The sequence below is a fragment of the Stegostoma tigrinum genome, chromosome 3 (assembly GCF_030684315.1).
Source record: "Stegostoma tigrinum isolate sSteTig4 chromosome 3, sSteTig4.hap1, whole genome shotgun sequence".
NCBI lineage: Eukaryota > Metazoa > Chordata > Chondrichthyes > Orectolobiformes > Stegostomatidae > Stegostoma > Stegostoma tigrinum.
This window is the reverse complement of record NC_081356.1, coordinates 1,528,354-1,550,919: the sequence shown is the minus strand read 5'-3', so window position 1 is coordinate 1,550,919 and position 22,566 is coordinate 1,528,354. Positions and strand designations below refer to the sequence as shown.

At 43.3% G+C, this 22,566-nt stretch overlaps 1 protein-coding gene across 2 annotated transcripts in view; it reads left to right on the top strand.

The window, feature by feature from the left end:
- Nucleotides 1–5,713: 5,713 nt before the first annotated feature.
- LOC125450678 (long-chain fatty acid transport protein 6-like) overlaps nucleotides 5,714–22,566 on the top strand; it is a 54,297-nt gene continuing 37,444 nt past the window's right edge. The window contains exon 1 of one of the 2 annotated variants that reach the window (XM_059642686.1): nucleotides 5,714–6,347. In XM_059642686.1, the coding sequence (XP_059498669.1) occupies nucleotides 5,867–6,347 (481 nt within the window). In that variant the 5' untranslated portion in view covers nucleotides 5,714–5,866. The remainder of the gene's footprint in view (nucleotides 6,348–22,566) is intronic. The other variant, XM_059642682.1, reaches the window with a different exon arrangement.

The window sequence follows — 22,566 nt, the reverse complement described above, 5'->3', positions numbered from 1 at the left end:
GGATGAACATTTCCCATCAACTACCACCCTCTGTCTTCTTTCAGCAAGCCAATTCCTGATCCAAACTGCTATATCTCCCACAATTCCATTCATCCGCATTTTATACAATAGCCTATTGTGGGGAACCTTAGCGAACGCCTTGCTGAAATCCATATACACCACATCAACAGGTTTACTCTCATCTACCTGTTTGGTCACTTTCTCAGAGAACTCAATAAGGTTTGTGAAGCATGACCTTCCCTTCACAAAACCGTGCTGACTATCGCTAATCAATTTATTCTTTTCGAGATGATTATAAATCCTATCCCTTATAACCTTTTCCAACACTTTACCAACAACTGAGGTAAGGCTTACTGGTCTATAATTACCAGGGTTGTCTCTATTCCCCTTCTTGAACAGGGGAACCACATTTGTTATCCTCCAGTCATCTAGCACTATTCCTGTCAACAATGACGAGTTAAAGATCAATGCCAAAGCTCGGAAATCTCCTCCCAGGCTTCCCAGAGGATCCGAGGATAAATCCCATCCAGCCCAGGGGACTTATCTATCTTCACACTCTGTAGGATTTCTAATACCTCTTCCTTGTGAACCTCAATCCCACCTAGTCTAGTAGCCTGTTTCCTTCCCGAAAGGACATGAGTGAACCAGATGGGTTTTTCCAACAATCGACAATGGATTCATGGTCATCATTAGACTCTTAATTCCAGATTTTTGTTGAATTCAAATTCCACCATCTGCCATGGCAAGATTCAAACAAAGACACCAGAACATTACCCAGATCTCTGGATTAACAATCTAGTTACACTACCACAAGGCCATTCCCTCCCATTTTTTACAACCCAAGTTTTTACTGGTCTTATTTGACCAGGAAGCTCTTTGGTTTTAACTGCAGCATTGTCAGTTGTGTGAGTTTCTCCACTGAAAACCATCTTGCACTGTGGAATCACATCTGTCCTCTGTCCATGACACCAGCACTTTAATTTGAATTGTAGCCACATGAGAAACAGGTAAGGTTAAGAGTGGATATTACCAAATGTCCTGTTTCATTGTCAGGAACAATATATCATATATCACAAATTCTGCCTTGTTTGGTAGATAGCATGAAGCTTAGGAAGATATTTGATTGATACGGGTCATTTTCATCATAATATGTTTCCATTTGCGCCCACTAAAGTACACAGATCTTGACATGGGTGGTCAGAACTCACACGAGAAAAATGTGAATGTAGGTGATTTGGAATCTGTTGGCATGAGACCAACAGGACTATTTTTGCTGCTGCTCATGTTGTTACTGAAGTAACTCCACGGAGGCTGGTATCTCATCATCAAGTCACCTTACATTTACATTTGCAGAGTCCTTGCCACTGATTGAGCTCCCTCAGAACCAGCTTTCAGAGTGAGCAGGATGTCAGACACTACTGTTCTTATCTGTTACCCAGGGCTCCAGATTAACGGCCCCAAAATTCTGTGAGTCCACCTCATTACAATCACTGCAGTTCCAATACTCTTTTCTATAACTACAAACCATGTAAGAATTTTGTAGCTTTTTATAAAGGAATCCTTGTCTGCTCTTAACAGAAACAGACTTTTAGGGACACATGTTGCTTGAATTAAAATATGTGCTTTGCCACTTAAAATGATTTCAAATGTAGTAATATATTTTAAGGTTGTTAGGGTTTTCTGGCAATGCAATCTTTTCTTCATGGAATCCAATCTGGCAAAGACCTGAGCAACAACAGCTGCAGGCGAGAGGAGCAAATCAGAATTATGGCGATTGTAAAAGCAAATAAAATGAGTCTCCGAGCAGACCTTATACAATAACATTCACTGATAAGCTGCATGTCGCCAAAGACCTAAAGTCAAGTTTTGGCTGTTGCAGAGACCTCTCTGCTCCCCAGAACGTCTTTGCAAACAATTCATTTCAGGCAGCCACAGGGGATATCAGTTACATTAGCTTGCCTGCAGTTCATACTTGCATTAAGCAGGGAAGCAAGACCTATTTCTTGGATGAAAAAAATCTTTAATCATTTTAAACTGTCATACTTCTCCAAAATCTTTGACGGTTTAAGATATGTATTTGCTCTCCTGCAGGCTGGTTTCTGGGCTGTCCTTCCACTGCATTCAGTGAGTCACATAGTCAGACACCTTCCTCCTCCCCACCTAACATAGTAACTATACCATTTGGGGTCCTGATACTGTGCTGATGATTGAAAGGGTCAGAAAGAAAAAACTGTCCATTTTTGATAGGTACCCAATCAGAACATGTGACTTCATGGTGATTTTTTTTTTCCTTTTACTCATAGGACATGGATGTTGATGGATGGATCAGCATTAATTGCCCCAATTGTTGTCCTTGAGAAGGTGACAGCCTTCTTGATCACTATTGTCCTTACACTGGGCTGAGAAGAGCCTAAAAAAAGGGAGGCAATAAAGGTTGAACAAAGAAGGGCAAGGATTGGCAGATAAGCAGCCACATATTTCAACACAACATTGTGTTTTAGTTATGGTGCCCCTTCAACAAGATCAGTGAGGTTCTTTAGCCCATTTGTAATGAAATATTTCCTTTCAGAGTCATCAAGTCATACAGCATGGATACAGATGCTTCCAGGTCCAACTAGTTCACGCCGACCATCGTCCCAAATTAAACTAGTCGCAAATGATGACCATGTATACATTTCTGATTGTTGGAAAAACCCATCTGGGTCACTAACGTCCTTTAGGGAATGAAACTGCCATGCTTACCTGGCCTGGCTTGCATGTGACTCCAGATCCACAGTGAAGTGGTTGACTCTTAACTTCCCTCTGAGCAATTAGGAATAGGCAATAAATGCTGCCTAGCCTGAGACACCCTCAATCTGTGAATGAATAAAAAAATGAAATGCCTGTGCTTGGCCCATATTCCTCCAAATCTTTCTTATTCATGTACTTATCCAAATTCCTTTTAAACGTTCTATTTATACCCGTTTCCACCACTTCCTCCACACACCAAATACACAGTGTAAAAAATAATTGCCCCCATGACTTTTTTAAATCTTCCCCCTCACACCTTAAAAATATGCCCCCGAGTGTTGAAATCTCCCACCCTAGGAAAAAGACACCCATCATTCATCTGATCTATATTCCTTACGATTTTATAAACTTCTATAAGGTTATCCTTTAGCCTCCTACACTCCAGTGAAGAAAGCCCCAGCCCATCCAGCCTCTCCTTACAACTCAAACCCCTCCATTCCCTGCAGCATTGTGATGAATTTCTTCTGAGCCCTCTCCAGCTGAATAATATCCTTCCTATAACTTCTCATTCATCTGACCAATGTGTGTTCAGTCCGTGTCCCTTAATCTCTTCCCCATTATCAGCAATGGCACAGACTGCACTTTGATCTAGAATTTTCATATTGACACAACAAGAAATCGAAGGTCTTGAAACAAGGAAGGTAACAGAAGTATTTAAGCAGTGTTAGCACTTGTTCCTTCAAATCAAAAGGTGTTTTGTTCAAGGTTCAATGTAGAAATCAGATCCTATAATGTAGGCTGACATGCAGTAATGGAGTACCACACTATTGGAAGTATCATCTCTCCACATTCCAACAATGAATAAAAGCACTTTAAAAGTACTCAATAGTCTGTAAAACATTTTGGGGGTCTCAAGTTGTGAAAAGTGCTCTAAAATCTAAGTTTTTCTCTTCATACACTTGAAAATGTTCATCTTGCTCATGCACCTCAGTGTTGCATTCACATTTGAAGTATAAGGAGAGCTCAGTAGGTCTGAACATCTGGTTTGCTTCAGCTTAGAACCAGAGCCATTTTTCAACACATCGACTTGGCACAAATTCTGAGTATGGATTTAGTTTGAAAAATTCGCAACTCATTACTAAGGAAAAGGAGCTCAAGTTGTCAGTGCACAGTGTATTCAATAGGACAGCTGCTGAGAGCTCACCGTGCCCCAATTGCTACTTAAGTGGAGACATTAATGATGGCCACTGACCCGAGCCATACTGAGGGTACAGAGTGTTTTGTAGTTGGGACTTGGTGAACTGGATCATCCTGCCAATAACATCATCGATGTACACCCCTTCAGACATGTTTGGAGTCATCATAATGTTCAGCACAGTCAGGCAAGCATCAGCTAATTTTGTCACTTTCTCCAAGATCAGTTCTCTCCACAACTTCTCCTCATGTTCTGTTTCATTATTGGCTAATCATTTGTTTAGTTACTTTATGTTCATTAGTTTCTCTCAAGGGAATATAAAGGTATGACTTATTCACTTTGGAAGCAAAAACAAGGTGGCAGATTACTACCTGAATGGCTGTAAGTTGGGAGAGGGGAGTGTGCAGTGGGACCTGGGTGTCCTTGTGCACCAGTTGCTGAAGGTAAGCGTGCAGGTGCAGCAGGTGGTAAAGAAGGCAAATGGTATGTTGGCCTTCGTAGCGAGAGGTTCTGAATACAGGAGCAGGGATGTGTTGTTGCAGTTATACAGCGCCTTGGTGAGATCACACCTAGAATATTGTGTGCGGCTTTGGTCTCCCTTTCTGAGAAAGGATGCTGTTGCTTTTGAGGGAGTGCAGCGAAGGTTTACCAGGCTAATTCTGGGGCTGGAGGTCTGACGTATGAGGAGAGATTGACTAGGTTGGGATAGTTTTCGCAGGAATTCAGATGAATGGGGGAGGATCTCATAGAAACATAAAAAATTCAAACAGGGCTAGACAGGGTAGACACAGGGAGAAAATTCCTGATGGTGGGTGTGTCCAGACAGGGGGTCACAGCCAGGGGATTCAGGGTAGGCCGTTTAGGACGGAGATGAGGAGACATTTCTTCACCCAGAGAGTGGTGAGCCTGTGGAATTCATTACCACAGGAAGGAGTTGATGCCAAAACATTGAACATATTCAACAGTGGACTAGATAGAGCACTTGGGGTGAATGCGGTTAAAAGTTATGGAGAGAAAGCAGGATTAGGCTGTTGAGTTGGACAATCAGCCATGAACATTGTAGGGCCGAATGGCCTCCTCCTGCTCCTATTTTCTGTGTTTCACATGCTTCCTTGTACTGACTGGCAGTCTCTCCTGCAAGGAGGCAGGAGTGTTAGGCTGCACCCTGTTTACGGATTTTCAAAGTAGGAACTAGGAGGAGTAGACAATTGTGCCCCTGAGCTTGCTCGACGATATGATCACGGCTGTTCGCTTTAATTCCATTTTGCTGCGCATTTCCCCTAACAGAGTACCTGAGAACAATCTTCGGGCTTGATCCTGCACAGCCAGCCTTTCCCCCCTGCTGGGCAGTGTGCCTGGAGGTCTGACACAGGTGCAACACTATCACGATGCTCTGTGGGAGCTATCACAGGTCCCAATTTACAATAGAGGCTCAGTCGTCCTCGTGTGCTGCGAGATGTCATGGGATTATGATCGCTGCTATCTCGGTGCAAAGATTTTCTTCATTAGAGTTGGCAGCTCACCGGTTGAATTTCAATGAGACTCAGACACAATCCCTGCCAGCTGATGGCAATGTGCAGTCATAGCTGCCAGCACTTTTTTTCAGCCTGTACCCCATTGATTGCTAATGTGTCACATCTTGGAGTGTGACTGACACTAACATCGGAGTGCTGGTGGTGGGAAAAAACATAGCAGCTGGGCAATCTTTTACCCAAGACTCATCTGTACAGGATGTCCCGCCTATTTGATGCTGAAAGACGTTGCATTTGGTTGGATACCCACTGCAGTTTGTTGTTAATCTTCAGCAGAGAAAGTAACTGGAAGGGGTTAGAGTGGGAACCCCCCCCCCCCCCCAGCTCCCCCTGTACAGTGGGGGAGAGAGAGAGAGAGAGAGAGAGAGAGATTATTGCTGCTGTCGGTGTGTGCCTGGCCTCTGGGAGGATGATAACTCTAGCTGTAGCAGCATTAGCAGGACTCCTGGCTGTAGGCTTTGTGCTGAGCTCCAGCTTGCAGTGCCTGGCTGACGATGTGTGCTTTCTGTTCCGAGCCAGTACATTCGGCCTGAAGCTGCTGAAGGTTTACCTGAACAGGAGGGTACCCACTGTGCTGGAGCGCTTCAGCCAGCAGGTACAGACGAAACCACACAAAACCTTCCTGTTGTACCAGGGTGTACCTTTCACCTACCGGCAGGTGGATGACCGCAGTAACCGGGTGGCCCAGGTGTTCCTGGGGCAACAACCGGGTTTGGCAGCGGGGGACACGGTGGCTCTGCTGATGAGTAACGAGCCTGACTTTGTGTGTGTGTGGTTCGGCTTGTCCAAGCTGGGCTGTGCTGTGGCTTTCCTGAACACCAACCTCCGCACCCGCTCCCTCTTACACTGCCTGCGCAGCTCCGGAGCTAACACCCTGGTTGTGGGGGAAGGTAAGGAAGAAGTTGTCGCGACAAAATGTGCCGGATCTCTTGGTGCTCGGTCAAATAATTTTATCAAAGCGTAGTCGCGGTATTCATGTGGAACAGTGGGTCAGGTAGTGCATTGTATTGGATAAAGTGTGCATGTGAGCTGGGACTCTGGCAGATCTCCTCTGATGTGCTTTGCATTGCACTGGGGCGTGTTACATTTACCTGGGAAATCTGAAAGGCTGAGCAGAAGTTGCTGGAGAAACTTAGCAGGTCTGATAGCATCTGTGGGGCAGGGAGGAACAGAGCTAATGTTTCAGGTCCCGTGACCTTCCCGTGTTGTACTGCTAGTGAACCTACCTTAGCTTGGTTGTACAACAACTTTGAGGATGAAATGTAGGATAATTTGAATCATTTTGTAGCAGCTTGACTTTGTCTCGCATAACTTTCAGGTTTAAAAAAGACAGTGCCACTCTTCTATTTTATGAGTAGAGTGAAATTGTGTTCCTTTAAGCATTGAAGATAAAAAGGGTAAATCATTTGAGTTGTATAGCATGATAAAAGAAATTGATAAGCTCAATAAGAAAAAGTGCTCTTTGTTTCAGAAGGGAAGTCCAGGTCAAGGGTGTATCATGTTATAATTAACCAGTGTTGAAGAATAGTGGAATCTGAAATTCTCTTCTCCAAAAAGCTGTTGAGATATAATCAATTCAAAATTGCAAAACAAGATTGATAGAATTCTTTTGGTATATTATGATTGCAGAAATTCTCAAGGGCAGTTGGAGACACAAATAAATACTGATCTACCAGTGACACCCACATCACACCAATCAATATGCTCAGTGGAGTTAAGATTCAGATCTATCTTGATCTAATTAAAATGGAGAGGAGGTTTGAAGGGCAGAATGGCTTACTCTAATTTCTACGATTACTGGGGAGTAATTTTTTATCCCGTATTTGCAAGTTTATAGAGATTATGTTTGCCCTTTTGACAGAAGGTATATATGGGATGTTTCAATAAAACACATTGACTATGTTTTAATTTTTTTTGTTCCTTTATTCATTCACGGGATGAGGGCATCACTGGCCAGCAGCATTTATTGCCCAGTGGGCAGCTAAGAGTCAACCACATTGCTGTGTGTCTGGTGTCACATATAGGCCAGACTAGGTAAGGATGGAAGTTTCTTTCCCTAAAGGACAATAGCGAACCAGATGTGTTTTTCCAACAATTAACAATGGTCATCATTAGTTTCTTATGCCAGATTTTTATTGAATTGAATTCCACCATCTGCTGCAGTGGGATTCAAACGTAGGTCCTCAGATCGTTATCTGGGTCCTTGGATTAATAGTCCAGCAATAATACCACTAAGCCGTTGCCTCTGCTTAATAGTAGATGTCGTTTGACGCAAATACTAAATGATGAATTTGTTTAAACCTATAATCAGAACTTCGTAGCTAAAGATGGGATCAACCACCTAAATTTTGTTTCATGACTTGTTTTTTGACATGTAATACTGTTTCACCTAAAAGAGGGCAAAGTTCTATACCAAGCCCATTTAGCAAATTCTTATATATTAGTTTAAAGCAAGTGAACAAAATTGAATTTTCAACAGAAATTCAGTGCAGTACGTGGGCTAATAAGCAAAGATTTTGAATTGGCATTTTATTTAAATTCTCCAATTATGCACAAAAAGTCTTTCTTGCTTCTCCATTTCCTTTCACCATCCTCCCAGTCCCCTGAGAGTGATAATTCCACTGATACATATTCAAATCATCCATTTGTAGGCTTTGTTGTGTTTGGTAAATAACGCTGACTTGTTTTCTTTCAAATTGATAGCATGCTAAGCTGCTTTAGTGTTTTTGTACCAAGATATTAATTGAATTGAACTAAATTATCTTTATTGTGATATGTACTCACGAGTACAGTGAAAAGTTTACCGTTGCTGCATAACAGCGCCACTTAAGACACAAAAATACCTAGGTGTAGATAGTAAAGATCAAATTCCTAGGAAACAACAAAAAATTAGAAAAAATAGGAAATAAATTGTCCAGCATTATAGGTCATAGGAATAAGTTTGAAAAATAACGAAGTAAAAAGTTCAGAATATTGATCTTTCCGATCCAGTCCATGCCAGTAAGACCTCCACTACCTCACCACCACCTGCACCAGACCCACTGCTGTAGGACTTGCCTCATGTTAGGTGCCATCTGGTTGCCGCTGGGCCCACTTCACTGACGCCACTGATTTTCTCCCCCCCCCCCCCCCCCACTCGCCCAGCAACCAGGAGTCCTTGGCTCCAACACCAGGCCACGAGTCACGCTCTGGCTGTAGATCTCACCTTGCTGGCACTACCATCTTGAAGAGTCTGTTGCTGCTGGCACCACCATTCCTGATTGGTGGAGGAGCTTTGCTGCCGCTGCCGCTGCCACTGGCCCTGAATGGTGAGAGAACGCACTGTCTCGCCAGGAGAAGCCAAACCCACCACCCCACAGAAAAGAAGACCAAAACAAAGACCAAAAGAAAAGACCAAAAGCAAAAGTAAGACAAAGAAAGGAAGTAGATGGGAGCGGATGGGTCCCAGGCAGGAGCCTGCTCGCAGCACTACAACTCTGCTGCCATCTTGCGTCAGGCAAACTATCAGAACAATCAAACTTGTGGATAGTGGGAGTCTTTTTCCCAGGTGGAAATGTCAAGTACAAAGGGACGTAAGTTTTAAGGTGCGGGATTTGGGGAAGTGGGTGGGAATTTAAAGGAAACTTCTGAGGCAGTTGTTTTAGATAGAAGATTGTAGTGTCTGGAACATGTTGCCAGGGGAAGTGGTCGAAGTAGCTATATTTATGAGGCATTTAGGCAGAGACATGAACAGGTAGGGAATACAGCCATATGGACCATGTCAGTCAGGTGGGATTGGTTTAGAACAGTATCATGGGGGCCTGTTCCTGTGCCGTACCAGTATGTTCTATGCTGTGTCAGTTTGTCCTAGTTTACTAAAACCTTAAGTGCCTAATCTTTCCATTTTCAGTTAATGTTTTGTCAGATTTGTGACAATCAGTTTGCCAAAGCTCAGAGACTTTTCTAAGCAACCTGCTCTTCACCTTAATGTTTGTGCAACCGGGCATTTGGGCAACTTTCTGAGGAAATCTTGCAGTGCTAGAGATGGAAGTGCTTGCTGCTGCTAAAGCCTCCTGATATGCAAGCCGCTAGGCCATATTTAAAGCCCAGTTACACATACACATGCTTCAGCTGCTGCAAGCCAGGAAGTGTCCCTTGGACTGTGGTACTCCACCAGTTTTACCCAGACTAGCAGCTGGGCTGATGGTGACAGACAGCAGATTCCTCACTCTGTACAGGGAGAACATTCTTGAATGAACCAAAGAAGAGCATGATTGCTCATTTAGGCATAGGGAGACCTCAATGGCCAACCAATCCAGTGCTGTACACCCCCATGAATTTTCTGTGCTCCACAACCCGTGCCTCGTAGATGGTGGACAGGCTTTGGCAAGTCAGGAGGTGAGTTTCTCGCCGCAGTCTTCCTATCCTCTGACCTGCTGTTGTAGCCGCTGTGTTTATGTGATGAATCCAGATGAGTTTCTGGTCCATGGTAACCTCCAGCATATTGATATTGAGAAGTCAGTGATGTTAATGTCATTGAATGTCAAGGGTGGTGGTTAGATTGTCTCTTACTGGAGATGGTCATTGCCTGGCTGTTGTGTGACATGACTGTTACTTGCAGCATGTCAGCACAAGCCTGGATATTGTCTAGGCCTTTCTGCATTTGAACATTGACTGCTTGCGTATATGAGGAGTTGTGAATTGGTGAACATCCCCACTTTTGACTTTAAGATGGGGAGGAAGTCATTGAAGTATTGAAGCTTTAATCACCAAGAAATAGATAAAGCAGCGAGAAGGATACTTATGAATCGATTTATTTACAGCATGAAAATAGACCATTTAGCCAAAAACTCCAGACTGGCATTTATGCTCCATTTAATCATTCTTTCACTCCTCTTCATCTAACCCCAGCAATGTATCACTTTGTTCCTTTTGCTTTCACGAATATATTTAGCTTTCCTTTAAAAGTGACTCATTTCAACCCTTTCTTGTGTTAATGGGTCTGACATTTTAGCCAATCTCTGTGTGAAATGAGATAGTAAGAACTGCCGTTGCTGGAGTCAGAGATAACACAGTGTGGAGCTAGAGGAACACAGCAGGCCAGGCAGCATCAGAGGAGCAGGAAAGCTGATGTTTCGGGTCGGGACCCTTCTTCAGGATCTTCTGATGCTGCCTGGCCTGCTGTGTTCCTCCAGCTCCAGAATGTGTTATCCCTTTGTGAAGAGGGTTTTTTTTATAATCTCAATTCCCTCTTCATTTCATTTGTGACTATTTTGTATTTGATACTGACCCAAACCAGTTTCTTCCATGTCACGAAACTGAATCGCAGCCCCAACTTACCTACAGAAATTTGGAAATTTAAGTGCAGTGTGTCTTTTTTTTTGAAAGAAAAGGTAAATAGAACAAATGAAGGTATAAATTCAGTGGTCACCTAAAATCCCTGCATCAATTATACTGAAACCTGAATGGTGATGCCGAGCACAAGGGGGCATAGCTTTAAATTGAGGGGTGAAAGATATAGGACAGATGTCAGGTAGTTTCTTTACTCGGAGTAGTAAGGGAATGGAACACTTTGCCTGCAACGGTTGTTGATTCGCCAACTTCAGGTACATTTAAGTCGTCATTGGATACGCATATGGACATACATGGAATAGTGTAGGTTAGATGGGCTTGAGATCGGTATGACAGGTTGGCACAACATGGAGGGCCAAAGGGCCTGTACTGTGCTGTAATGTTCTATGAATCATTGAATGTCACTGCTTAAGAGGGTCAAAGGATTATCAGACAGCAACACTCTAAAAGGCGAGGTGCCGTTCAAAAAACTGAACAATGATCTCCTCTTGGTGATGACGCAAACTGGATGCACAATAAATCTAATGCTTTTTTTGGCCAAGTGTGAGTTGCTCAAGTGTTTTTCGCAAGTTTGTCATCACTATCAAGTTCTCTTGGTGTATTTTACCAAACTTACCAATATACCACACACCATGCCACAACTCACCACTCATTGGATATCCCAGAATTCACCAGCATCCCTTACACCTCTGCAATCTTTGAAAGCCTGTCATGCACCCAGTCCCAGTCAGTCTGGAGCTATCCTGCACAGTTGCTGACAATTCCCCTGGACATGGCAGAAAGGAGTTGACATGAGGGAATGCCCAGCATGATAGGGAGAATGTCAATGTCCTTCGCTCAGTCTGTGTAACTTCCACAATCCTCCCCTGATTCCGCATACTTACTCTATCTCTACTACTGTCACCCAGCTCCAGCCAAGCCCCATTGCTCTGTCACTCTCACTGTTGCCTGCAACATCTTGCCCATTTGCTCTCACTCACTGCAAGCTCTAATAAAACGAACCTAGTCTGCCCTCTGCGCTACCTTTGCACTCGCTTGGGACATATTCCCACCTGCACCAACAATAAAAGCTGTACCACCACTTCTATCTCCCATAACACATCCCTCCCCCCTCCCCCCTCCCCCCTCCCCCCTCCCAGGAGGAAAGCAGCCCACATAATGGAGCGGAAAGATTCAATGCTGATGGCTTCTCACTGTTTATGAGGAGAGCATCTGACTGTCCCCAGTGGGGCCTGGACTCCTATCAGACGCCGCCCTCCACTTACTGTGTTGGGAGCCCTGAGTCAAACCTAGCCCAGTATTCCTGGCAAAGGCCAGCTGACAACTATGACCAGTTCCCTGTCTTGTGGCTACACATTAAGACAGCAGTAGTATGAACCTAGTATCTCTACGTAATAGATTCACCAACTTTAGGTACATTTAAGGCGTCATTGGATAAGCATATGGACGTACGTGGAATAGTGGAGGTTAGATGGGCTTGAGATCGGTATGACAGGTCGGCACAACATCAAGGGCCGAAGGGCCTGTACTGTGCTCTTATGTTCTATGTTCTAGCTGAGAGGGTAGCCATAAAACTGCAAGGCAGGGAGGCTGTGAGCATACAAGTAGGCTCAGAGCGAGTGAGTATGATAACAGTGAGTGAGGAGTCTGGAGTTACAGCCTAGTGCAGCCCCTGAGCTGGGGGTGGGGTGTCCCTGAGTACATAGTGCCTTTGCTGCAGCGTTACAATGAGAGGTACTGGGGCAATCCAAGAGGCAGCATTGAAGGGCAGGAGCCTAATAGAAGTGGTTGGGAAATGGAAAGTGAGGGATTTAGAGTCATGCTGGGTTGCAGTGTCTCTGGATGTAGAGTGGGCTGTGACTCCTGACCACTGGGGATGCCCAGAGATGTTGGTGTCACATCTTCAACCTAGAATTCATTTAGACCAAGTGGTGAATGGAACTTTCTCTGGTTTCCATGTCAAAGTTCCTCAAAGTCTAGCTTCCTTGGTGAGCTCAGTAAGATAAACAGCTGAATATTGAGGAGATGAGCTATGCTGTCCAAAGGTGTTGAACAAGTGTTAATCCCCATTGGTTGGCATCTCGCTGCTGCTTAGCGAGAATGATGCATTTCTCAAACGTGTTACAACTTGCAACTATCTAAATTGTAATCTGGAAATCATTGAACTTTACAGCACAATGGAAGGCTATTAAAACTGTAAACTATCTAATTAGATCCACTCCAGTACTCCTTCCCTATAACTGTAAATAATTATTTTTCAAGTATACATTCAATTCACTTAAACGTTACTGTTGAATCTGATTCCACAAATGTTTGTGTTAATACATTCCAGATCACAGCATTAAGTACCACAGCCCTAAAGGGCGATGTTCAGCATACTGCCTCATCACCAGGGCTGATGGGATCTCAAAATTCACTCACGTCTCATTCATTTACCTTGTTCTCAAATCCTTTTTCAAAAACTATCCATTCATTTTCTGCATAAAATTAGTCACGATTATATAAACACTGTAATTTCCACTCCTAATCGTTGTGATAATGTTTGTGATTAAGTTGATGCAAGTTTGAAACTTGCTTTACATTGGCAAGTGCGACTTTTTCATGATTCGTGCATGCATGTATAATTTCAACGTAAACCTTATCCAGCTGCGTACAAATTCACCTCAGCTTTCACAACTATTTGAATACGGAATTTAGATTTGGATTAGATTCCTTACAGTGTGGAAACAGGTCCTTCGGCCCAACAAGTCCACACCACCCCTTGAAGTATCCCACCCAGACCCATCCCCCTATAACCCACACACCCCTGAACACTACAGGCAATTTAGCCTGGCCAGTCCGCCTAGCCTGCACATCTTTGGACTGTGGGAGGAAACCAGAGCACCTAGAGACACGGGGAGAACGTGCAAACTCCACACAGACAGTTGCCCGAGGCTGGAATTGAACCTGGGTCCCTGGCACTGTGAGGCTGCAGTGCTAACCACTGAGCCACCGTGCCGCCTCAAATTTCTCTCAGGTTTTATTGGTGGCCCTCGTGGAATGCCTCATCCTGGGAGCAGATGTGGCGGAGGCGAAGGAATTGGGAATAGGGGATGGAATTTTTGCAGGAGAGTGGGTGGGAGGAGGTGTATACTTTGTTATCTTGGAGTCTCCAGCATCTGCAGTTCTCACTATCTCTGATCAGAATGTTATTATCATGTGTCAGTTCCATACATAAGCATTTGTAATTGACATGTATAGATTATAGTATTTATTGTTGTGCAACAAGTACATTTTTCATCAACTTCTGTAATTCTCTTGACAACTTGGTACAAACCTGATAAAATGTCTGTACCAATTGTCATTGGAAGCTTTTGTTTTGATACAATTCTACTCGGCCCAGATGCTAAACTAAAAGTTGTGTTTCCAGCAGATTGGTTCTTAATTAATGCTGCACTGCCATGCTGCCAAATATGGGACAAAGAGTTGCCAGAGTAACTGAGAAATATGCAAAGTCTTTACTAATTTTTTTCATATGACCGTTGGCTTACAGTTTCATTAATTTTATGAAAAACCAAAGAAAAATCTGTAATATTTTACACATTCTTACCAACATATGTGTAACAAGTGACTTGTGTCTCATCAGCTGCGCTACATGAGGAGGGAACATTTGAAGAGATTGGTTGAATTGGAATTTGAGTTTCTTTAATTGTGTTTTTTTTGTGAGATAAACATCTGTTAAATGTTAGAAGATCCATGGTAACTATCATTGAGTCAAAGCCTTAAAGTAAGGTTTCAGACTGCTGAAAGTAAGCCACAACTAGCAGAAGCAACATGTTATAAACATTCATAAGAAATTTTAAAATCAATAGATTAGATCTAAACTCTGCAGACCTGCGTCATGCGTTTGTAAATTAAGGTGCACCATGAAACAATTAGTCAGTGGAGGATACTCCACAAATATTACCATCCTCAATGACGAAGGAGCCAAACACACCAGTGTAAAGGTTAGGGCACAAGCATTTGCAAATATTTTCAGCCAGAAGTGCCAATGGTTGATTAACCTTCGCTTTCCCTTGAGATTTTCAGCACCATAGATGCCAGTCCTCGGCTAATTTGTTACGCTGTGCATGATATCAAAAATAGCCAAAGTCACTGGGTACACAAAGTCTATGGGCTGTGTCAATATGCCAGTAATAGAATTAAACTATTGCATTGCAGAACTATCAATTTCCCAGATTATAGTAGTTATTGTCATGTAATGAGTACATTTTTCATTAACACCTATAATTCTACAAAGCATAAGTCAGGAGTGTGGTGGAATGCTCCCGACTTGTCTGGATGCGTCCATTCAAGGTGTTTGATGCCAGCCAGGACAAGCAGTCCACTTGATTGGTACCATATTGGAGATCATCCACTCCCTCACCACTGATGCTGAATGGCAAAAGCAGCATCTAGAAGATGCATTACAGAAGTTCTCTTTGGACAGCACTTTCAAAACCCATGAGATAATGGGAACTGCAGATGCTGGAGAATCCAAGATAATAAAATGTGAAGCTGGATGAACACAGCAGGCTAAGCAGCATCTCAGGAGCACAAAAGCTGACGTTTCGGGCCTGAGTTTAGGCCCGAAACGTCAGCTTTTGCGCTCCTGAGATGCTGCTTGGCCTGCTGTGTTCATCCAGCTTCACACTTTGTTATCTTACTTTCAAAACCCATGATCACTTCCATCTAGAAGGACAAGGGCAGCAGATACATGGGACCACTACAAGGTCCCTTCCAAGCCACTCGCCATCCTGACTTGGAAATATATCACGTTCCTTCACTGTTGCTGGGTCAAATCCTGGAAATCCCTCCCTCAGGGCATTGTTAACCTGGTCCATTCAGGGAGCTCTGGAAAACAGATATAAACAGGAGTGTGCGGGACCCCTTGATGTGCAGTGGTAGTATTCCTATTCCTGAACTGAGAGGCCTGCTTTCAAGTCCCACCTCCTCCAGAGTGTTTGATAACATTTCTGAACAAGTTGAATAGGGAAAAAATAGGTTAATAATAAAAACCATAAACAGGAGTGTGAGGGGTTCTGTTCAGTCTAGGAGACATCTCTGAGTTAGCTGGGTCAGTGTCATGTTCTATGTAGGTGTAAATCAAGGGTGATTGGTAACAGAATACTACCTTCCATGCAGTTATTTATAAGACAAATGCTGAATGTCTCCTATTTTACAAGAGCTGTTGTTGGCAGTGATTAGAGCTCATGTGAGCCTTTTCAATGCTTCACACCCATCAGAAAAAATAAAATCACAATCGGTTAAAGGAGCGTTGCAATGGCTTTGTCAAACCAGAATATCCACTGCACTGCCAGCAGTGCTGCTTCACCTGGTTGCATGTCCCATTATACCGTTGGGGAATTCACATTTTCCAAAAGTGCTGTTGTAGATCTACAGTGCACAGTGCTGTCAAGATGGAAACAAGAGGAAACACGAGACATGAAATTGTAAAAAACCTGATCCCACAAATTGACATGGGTTTGAACAAATAAGATTGCTTTGTATCTAAGTCTAGTTTGGGGTTCAGTAAACCTTCATGAGTCAGTGTTTTTCCTTTAATGCAGCTTAATAACCAAAACCATGTGCTGTTAGAGTTAATGTAATGATTATTATACAGATAGAGTTACTATAGGAATACAGTGTAAATGTATATAAGAAAACAGTAATTTCTGATCCAACTCATTTGCTCATGAATAGAACAAAACTACAAATGGTCTCCAGAAAGAAATGGGGCTCAATGAGCAAAGGTAAACAGCAAGAAATGAGTTGACATTTCAGACATGAAACTTTCATAGTTCTGCAGTTGGAATCTTAACTGTTTTCCAACTTTAGGTATGATGAATACGTTCTGTATGTTCCACCACCTTCAAATTTTATTTCAAATCTCCAGTGGCTTGACGGCTTAATTAATCTTTGGAATGGCTTCATAGAAGTGCACAGTTTTCTTTTTATTTTAAATTAATGATAATTGAAATCACTAAACTATTGAATCACAAAAGAAAGGAATCTGCATTTTTTGTAAAACATTAGAGGTTTGAGGGATTAAATAGCCTATTCCTGATCCTTTTTCTTGCATTCATAATAAAACAGAGCACGGTAGCTTATTCTAGCTTTTCCATGGTGTCTGATGTCTGAATAGAGGTTAGTTTCATGAGCTGATTTCTTTCTTCACTGAACCATGAGATCTCATTCAGTTTTTTCACTTTTATCTGAAATTGAATGAAGTACTGTTCGAAGCAATGAACCAACACTTTTCTAAAGATGTATCGCTTTTAAAGTTCAATTAATGTGATAAACTCACAACAAAAAGTTCATCTCAATTGAAAGTGCTTTAATATTAGTTTACGTATTATCCAGGGTCAGTCCCAATGGATGAGTCTTACAGAGCCAGGATCAGCCTGAAAGTAAAGCTGCTCAGATAGCAAGAAGCTGGAAATAAACCAAAACAAAACTCTTGTTTTAACTAAATGGGATATTTTTTGAACCAGGTCTTCATAAGATTATTAAACTATTCATCTTTCCTTCAGGGCTGTTCAAGGCTCAAATAGGAACCACTGACACAATTAAACAATCCACATCTGTTTAAGACAAAATTACTAAACGCAGTCATAAAAATAAGCAATGCAGGAAGAGACAAATATAGTATTAGTGCAGTAAATTGTCTTTTCTAAACTGGAAATGAGGTACATTATTAAGTAGGGAGGGGATAGCTTTAATCAGTCTGTCTAATGCTATAATTGTGGGAAAGAAACAGAACTGGCTCATTTCCTTCACATTGACACAGTTCACTACAGTCACTTCAATATTTGTGGGTGGCATGGATGCTGTCAGTGTTATATAAGCAACAGATTCATACATTCATTCATATAAATGTATACTCCTTTTCTGTTTGAAAATTGATGGGATTGCAACAGGTCGGTTAGTCAGTTCTTGGGGAATTGCGTTGCCTGTCTCTTTCATTTTTCCATTACAGATATTGACTGGAACTCAAACCTGATGCTGCTGTAGAGTTCTAGAAATGGACCCAGTGTCACGGGAATTCTTGGTCTCATGATAAAATGACTTGTGCCCGTCTCAGCAGATGTCACGCACCAACTGGAAGAGAATTACAATAAGAAAGGGAGGGATGTGAACTTTTGATTTGATTTTGTTTGATTTATTGTCATGTGTACCTAAGTACAGTGAGAAGGATTTTTTTTGCGAGCAGTACAGGCAGATCATAGGAATAAGGATACATAGATCATAGGGTGAAAAAAAGCTACACAGAGGCATATAAGTTATGTCACACGGTGTGTGCTAGGTGAGATCAACATTACCAACTTTATTTGAAATGGGAGAGTCCGTTCAACATTCTCATAACAGCAGGGAAGAAGCTGCTCTTGAGCCTGCTGGTATGTGTGTGTTCAAGCTTCTGTATCTTCTACCTGACAGAAGAGGTAGTAGGAGTTCATTACTGGGATGCAATGGGTCTTTGATGATGGCTGCCTTTCCACGTTAACAGGCCATGTAAATAGAGTCCATGGATAGAAGGTTGGTTTCCATGATGGTCTGGGCTGTGCAAACCACCTTCTGTAGTTCCTTTAAGGTCCTGGGCAGAGCAGTTGCCGTACCAAGCCATTATGGACCCAAACAGGATGCTTTCTATGGTACATCTGTAGAAGTTGGTGAGGGACCTGATGGACAGGCCAAATTTCCTGAGCCACCTGAGGAAGAAGAAGAGACATTGTTGTGCCTTCTTGATCATCACAGCTACATGGTATGTCCAGGGCAGGATGTTGGTTATTGTCACTCCTAGGAACATGACACTGCCCACCCTCTCAGCCTCAGCTCCATTGATGTAGATGGGGACATTTCTTCTCCTTCCTTTCTGAAATCAATGATCAGTTCTTTAGTTTTGCCAGCATTGAGAGAGAGTTTGCTCTCATTCCACTGCACCACCAAGCCCTCTATCTCCTTTCTATCATTTTGACTCATCGTTGTTCGATATCTCTCCTATCGCTGTGGTGTTTTCGGCGAACTTGCAGATAGCGTTTGTTCGGAGTTTGGCAACAGAGTTGTGGGTGTACAGGGAGTACAGTAGGGGGCTGAGAATGCATGCTTTGGGGGTCTGCAGTGTTGTGTATAATCTTGGAGGAGGTGCAGTTATCTGTCTTCACTGATTGCAGTCTGTGGGTCAGATTCTGGCTACAACATATTCAGGTAAGATAACAAAGGAGGCAAAAAAAAGGAATCTGTTAGTATTGCTTAGAAAATGTATTATATTAATGGAAAGGATGCTGTAGTTGAGGAGTGAATAGTTGAGGTTTTTGCTCAGAATTAAGACAGAATACAGTAGCTGTTATACAAACCGCTGTGACCTACAGGACATCAAACAGTGGAAACAATATTGAGGCGCATATGGCATCAACACTGTGCTAAATGTGTAGGGGTAATGTCTCCAGAATAGTAATCCTGAACCCCAGGCCAATGGCCTGTCTTGTGTCTGGAATCCCACCACAACAAATCGTGGAATTTGACTTGAATAAAATCTTGAATAAAAAGCTAGTCTGATGGCGACTGTGTGCCATTGTCGACTATTGGAAGAACACATCTGGCTCACTAATGTCCTTGAGGGAAGGAAATCTGCTGTCTTTACCTGGTTTGGCCCACATGTGACTCCAAACTCACTGCAATGTGATTGACTTTTAATTGCCCTCTGGGTAATTAGGGATAAGCAATAACTGCTGGGTGAGCCAGTGACACTGAGCCAGTGAATAAATAAATGGAAAAGAATTATACCCAGTCACAATGAGACCTCATGGCCTGGTAGATCCATCACCCTATCATTACCGTCTAGGCAGAAAACCAGCTGTTAGTTTAGTGGGAAATTTAGGAGAGCATGCCAAGAGTAGCATAAGGCAAATCTAAAAATAAGATGTTAACCAGCTGAAGCTACATCAAAGGACAGTTGCAGGCATAAACATCAAAAGCACCATTCAGTAGTAGACATTAAACAATCCCACAACTTGTGGATAATATTAAAATACTGCATTCCAGTTATGAATGGTGGTGGACAGTTAAATAAAAAGCCAGAGGAAGCAGATCCAAAAAACATCCTGTTCTGCGATGATAGCTGAGGCTGATCTTTAGTGAAAAAGACAAGCTGGAGCATTTACAACCATCTTTGTCCAGACATGTCAAGTAACTCTTACATCTTAGCATCGTCTGGAAACTCTCACCATCATAGTATTTAGCTAATTCAAATTCTTCTAAACTCTTCCTGTATGACTTGTCTTTGTTTTGAACAACAACATTGCCAGACTCAAAATATTAACTGTTTCTCTCTCCATAAAAGCTGGCAGTCCTGCTGAGGTTTTCCAGAATTTAGTGTGTTTAATTCAGATCTGTGGCATTTGCAATCAGAGATAATGCGAACTGCAGATGCTGGAGAATCCAAGATAACAAAGTGTGAATCTGGATGAACGCAGCAGGCCGAGCAGCATCTGGGTGCTCCTGACAAGCTGCTTGGCCTGCTGTTTTCATCCAGCTTCACACTTTGTTATCCTGTAGCATTTTGCAGTAATTTTTTCCTTTTATTTGAGCATGTAACCTCAACAATAATCGATCAGACCATTGGTATGTCATGCTGAGTCTGTACGGTACGTTGCTGAGATGTGTTCTGGTTTGACAGACATGTTCTCATAACAGTTCTGGTTGCCTTGTTATATGATGGATATTATTAAATTGGAGAGGATTCAGAAAAGATTTACGAGGATTTTGCTGGTGACGGAGGGTTTGGGCTACAAGGAGAAGATGGATAGGCTGGGACTTTTCTCACTGGAACATTGGAGGTTTATAAAATCATGAGGGATATATATAAGGTGAACAGCAAAGGTCTTTTCCCTAGGATGGGGGAGATCAAAATGAGGAAAGCATGTTTTTTGAGGTGGGAGGAAACAGGTTTAAAAAGGTCCTGAGGGTCAAGTTTTTCACAGAGAGGGTGGTTTATGTGTTTGAGGAATGAGATGCCAGAGGCAGTGGTAGCTGCAGGTACTCCCCCTCCCATTCCTTAGATGACATGTCAATCCTGGGCCTCCTGCAGTGCCACAATGATGCCACCCGAAGGTTGCAGGAACAGCAACTCATATTCCGCTTGGGAACCCTGCAGCTCAATGGTATCTATGTGGATTTCACCAGCTTCAAAATTCTCCCCTCCCCCCACTGCATCCCAAAACCAGCCCAGTTTGTCCCCACCTCCCTAACCTGTTCTTCCTCTCACCTATCCCCTCCTCCCACCTCAAGCTGCACCTCCATTTCCTACCTACTAACCTCATCCCGTGCCCTTGACCTGTCTGTCCTCCCCAGACTGACCTATCCCCTCCCCACCGGCACACTCCTCTCCACCTATCCTCTCCTCTATCCATCTTCGGTCCGCCTTCCCCCTCTCCCTATTTATTTCAGAATCCTCTCCCCATCCCCCTCTCTGATGAAGGGTCTAGGCCCGAAACATCAGCTTTTGTGCTCCTAAGATGCTGCTTGGCCTGCTGTGTTCATCCAGATCCACATTTTGTTATTTCTAACATTTAAAAGACATTTGGACAGGTACATGAATAGTAAAGGTTTAGAGGGGTATGGGCCAAACACAGGTAATTGGGATTAGTTTAATTTGGGAAACTTGGTTGGCATGGACAAGTCAGACTAAAAAGGTCTGTTCCTGTGCTGTATAACTCTAAAACATCCTGCAAGTTACCATTGACCTGCAACTTATCAATAAAAACACAGTGACGACAAATGCAGGCTGGGAATCTTATGGTAATTAAATCACCTTCTGATTGGCCAAAACCTACCCATCATCTAAAGGCCACAACAGAGGCATGCAATCGAAGTGCTACCTGACGATACTCAAAAAAACCTAGCACTGACAGGACAAAGCAGCACATTTGATTTGTAGTCTGGGTTACCCTAACCCTAACCCCACCACCCAAGACAGTTTTCCATCCCCACCCTTGTCTGCTTTCCGGAGAGACCACTCTCTCCGTGACTCCCTTGTTTGCTCCACACTGCCCTCCAACCCCAACACACCTGGCACCTTCCCCTGCAACCGCACGAAATGCTACACTTGCCCCCACATCTCCTCCCTCACCCCCATCCCATGCCACAAGGTGACTTTCCATATTAAGCAGATGTTCACCTGCACAGCTGCCAATGTGGTATACTGTATCCATTGTATCCGGTGTGGCTACCTCTACATTGGGGAAACCAAGCGGAGGCTTGGGGACCGCTTTGCAGAACACCTCCGCTCGGTTCGCAATAAACAACTGCACCTCCCAGTCGCAAACTATTTCCCCTCCCCCTCCCATTCTTTACATGACATGTCCATCACGGACCTCCTGCAGTGCCACAATGATGCCACCCGAAGGTTGCAGGAACAGCAACTCATATTCCGCTTGGGAACGCTGCAGCCCAATGGTATCAATGTGGACTTCACCAGCTTCAAAATCTCCCCTTCCCCCACCACATCCCAAAACCAGCCCAGTTCTTCCCCTCCACCCACTGCATCCCAAAACCAGTCCAGCCTGTCTCTGCCTCCCTAACCTATTCTTCCTCTCACCCATCCCTTCCTCCCACCTCAAGCCGCACCTCCATCTCCTACCTACTAACCTCATCCCACCTCCTTGACCTGTCCATCTTCCCTGGACTGACCTATCCCCTCCCCACCTCCCCACCTATACACTCCTCTCCACCTATCTTCTTTTCTCTCCATCTTCGGTCCGC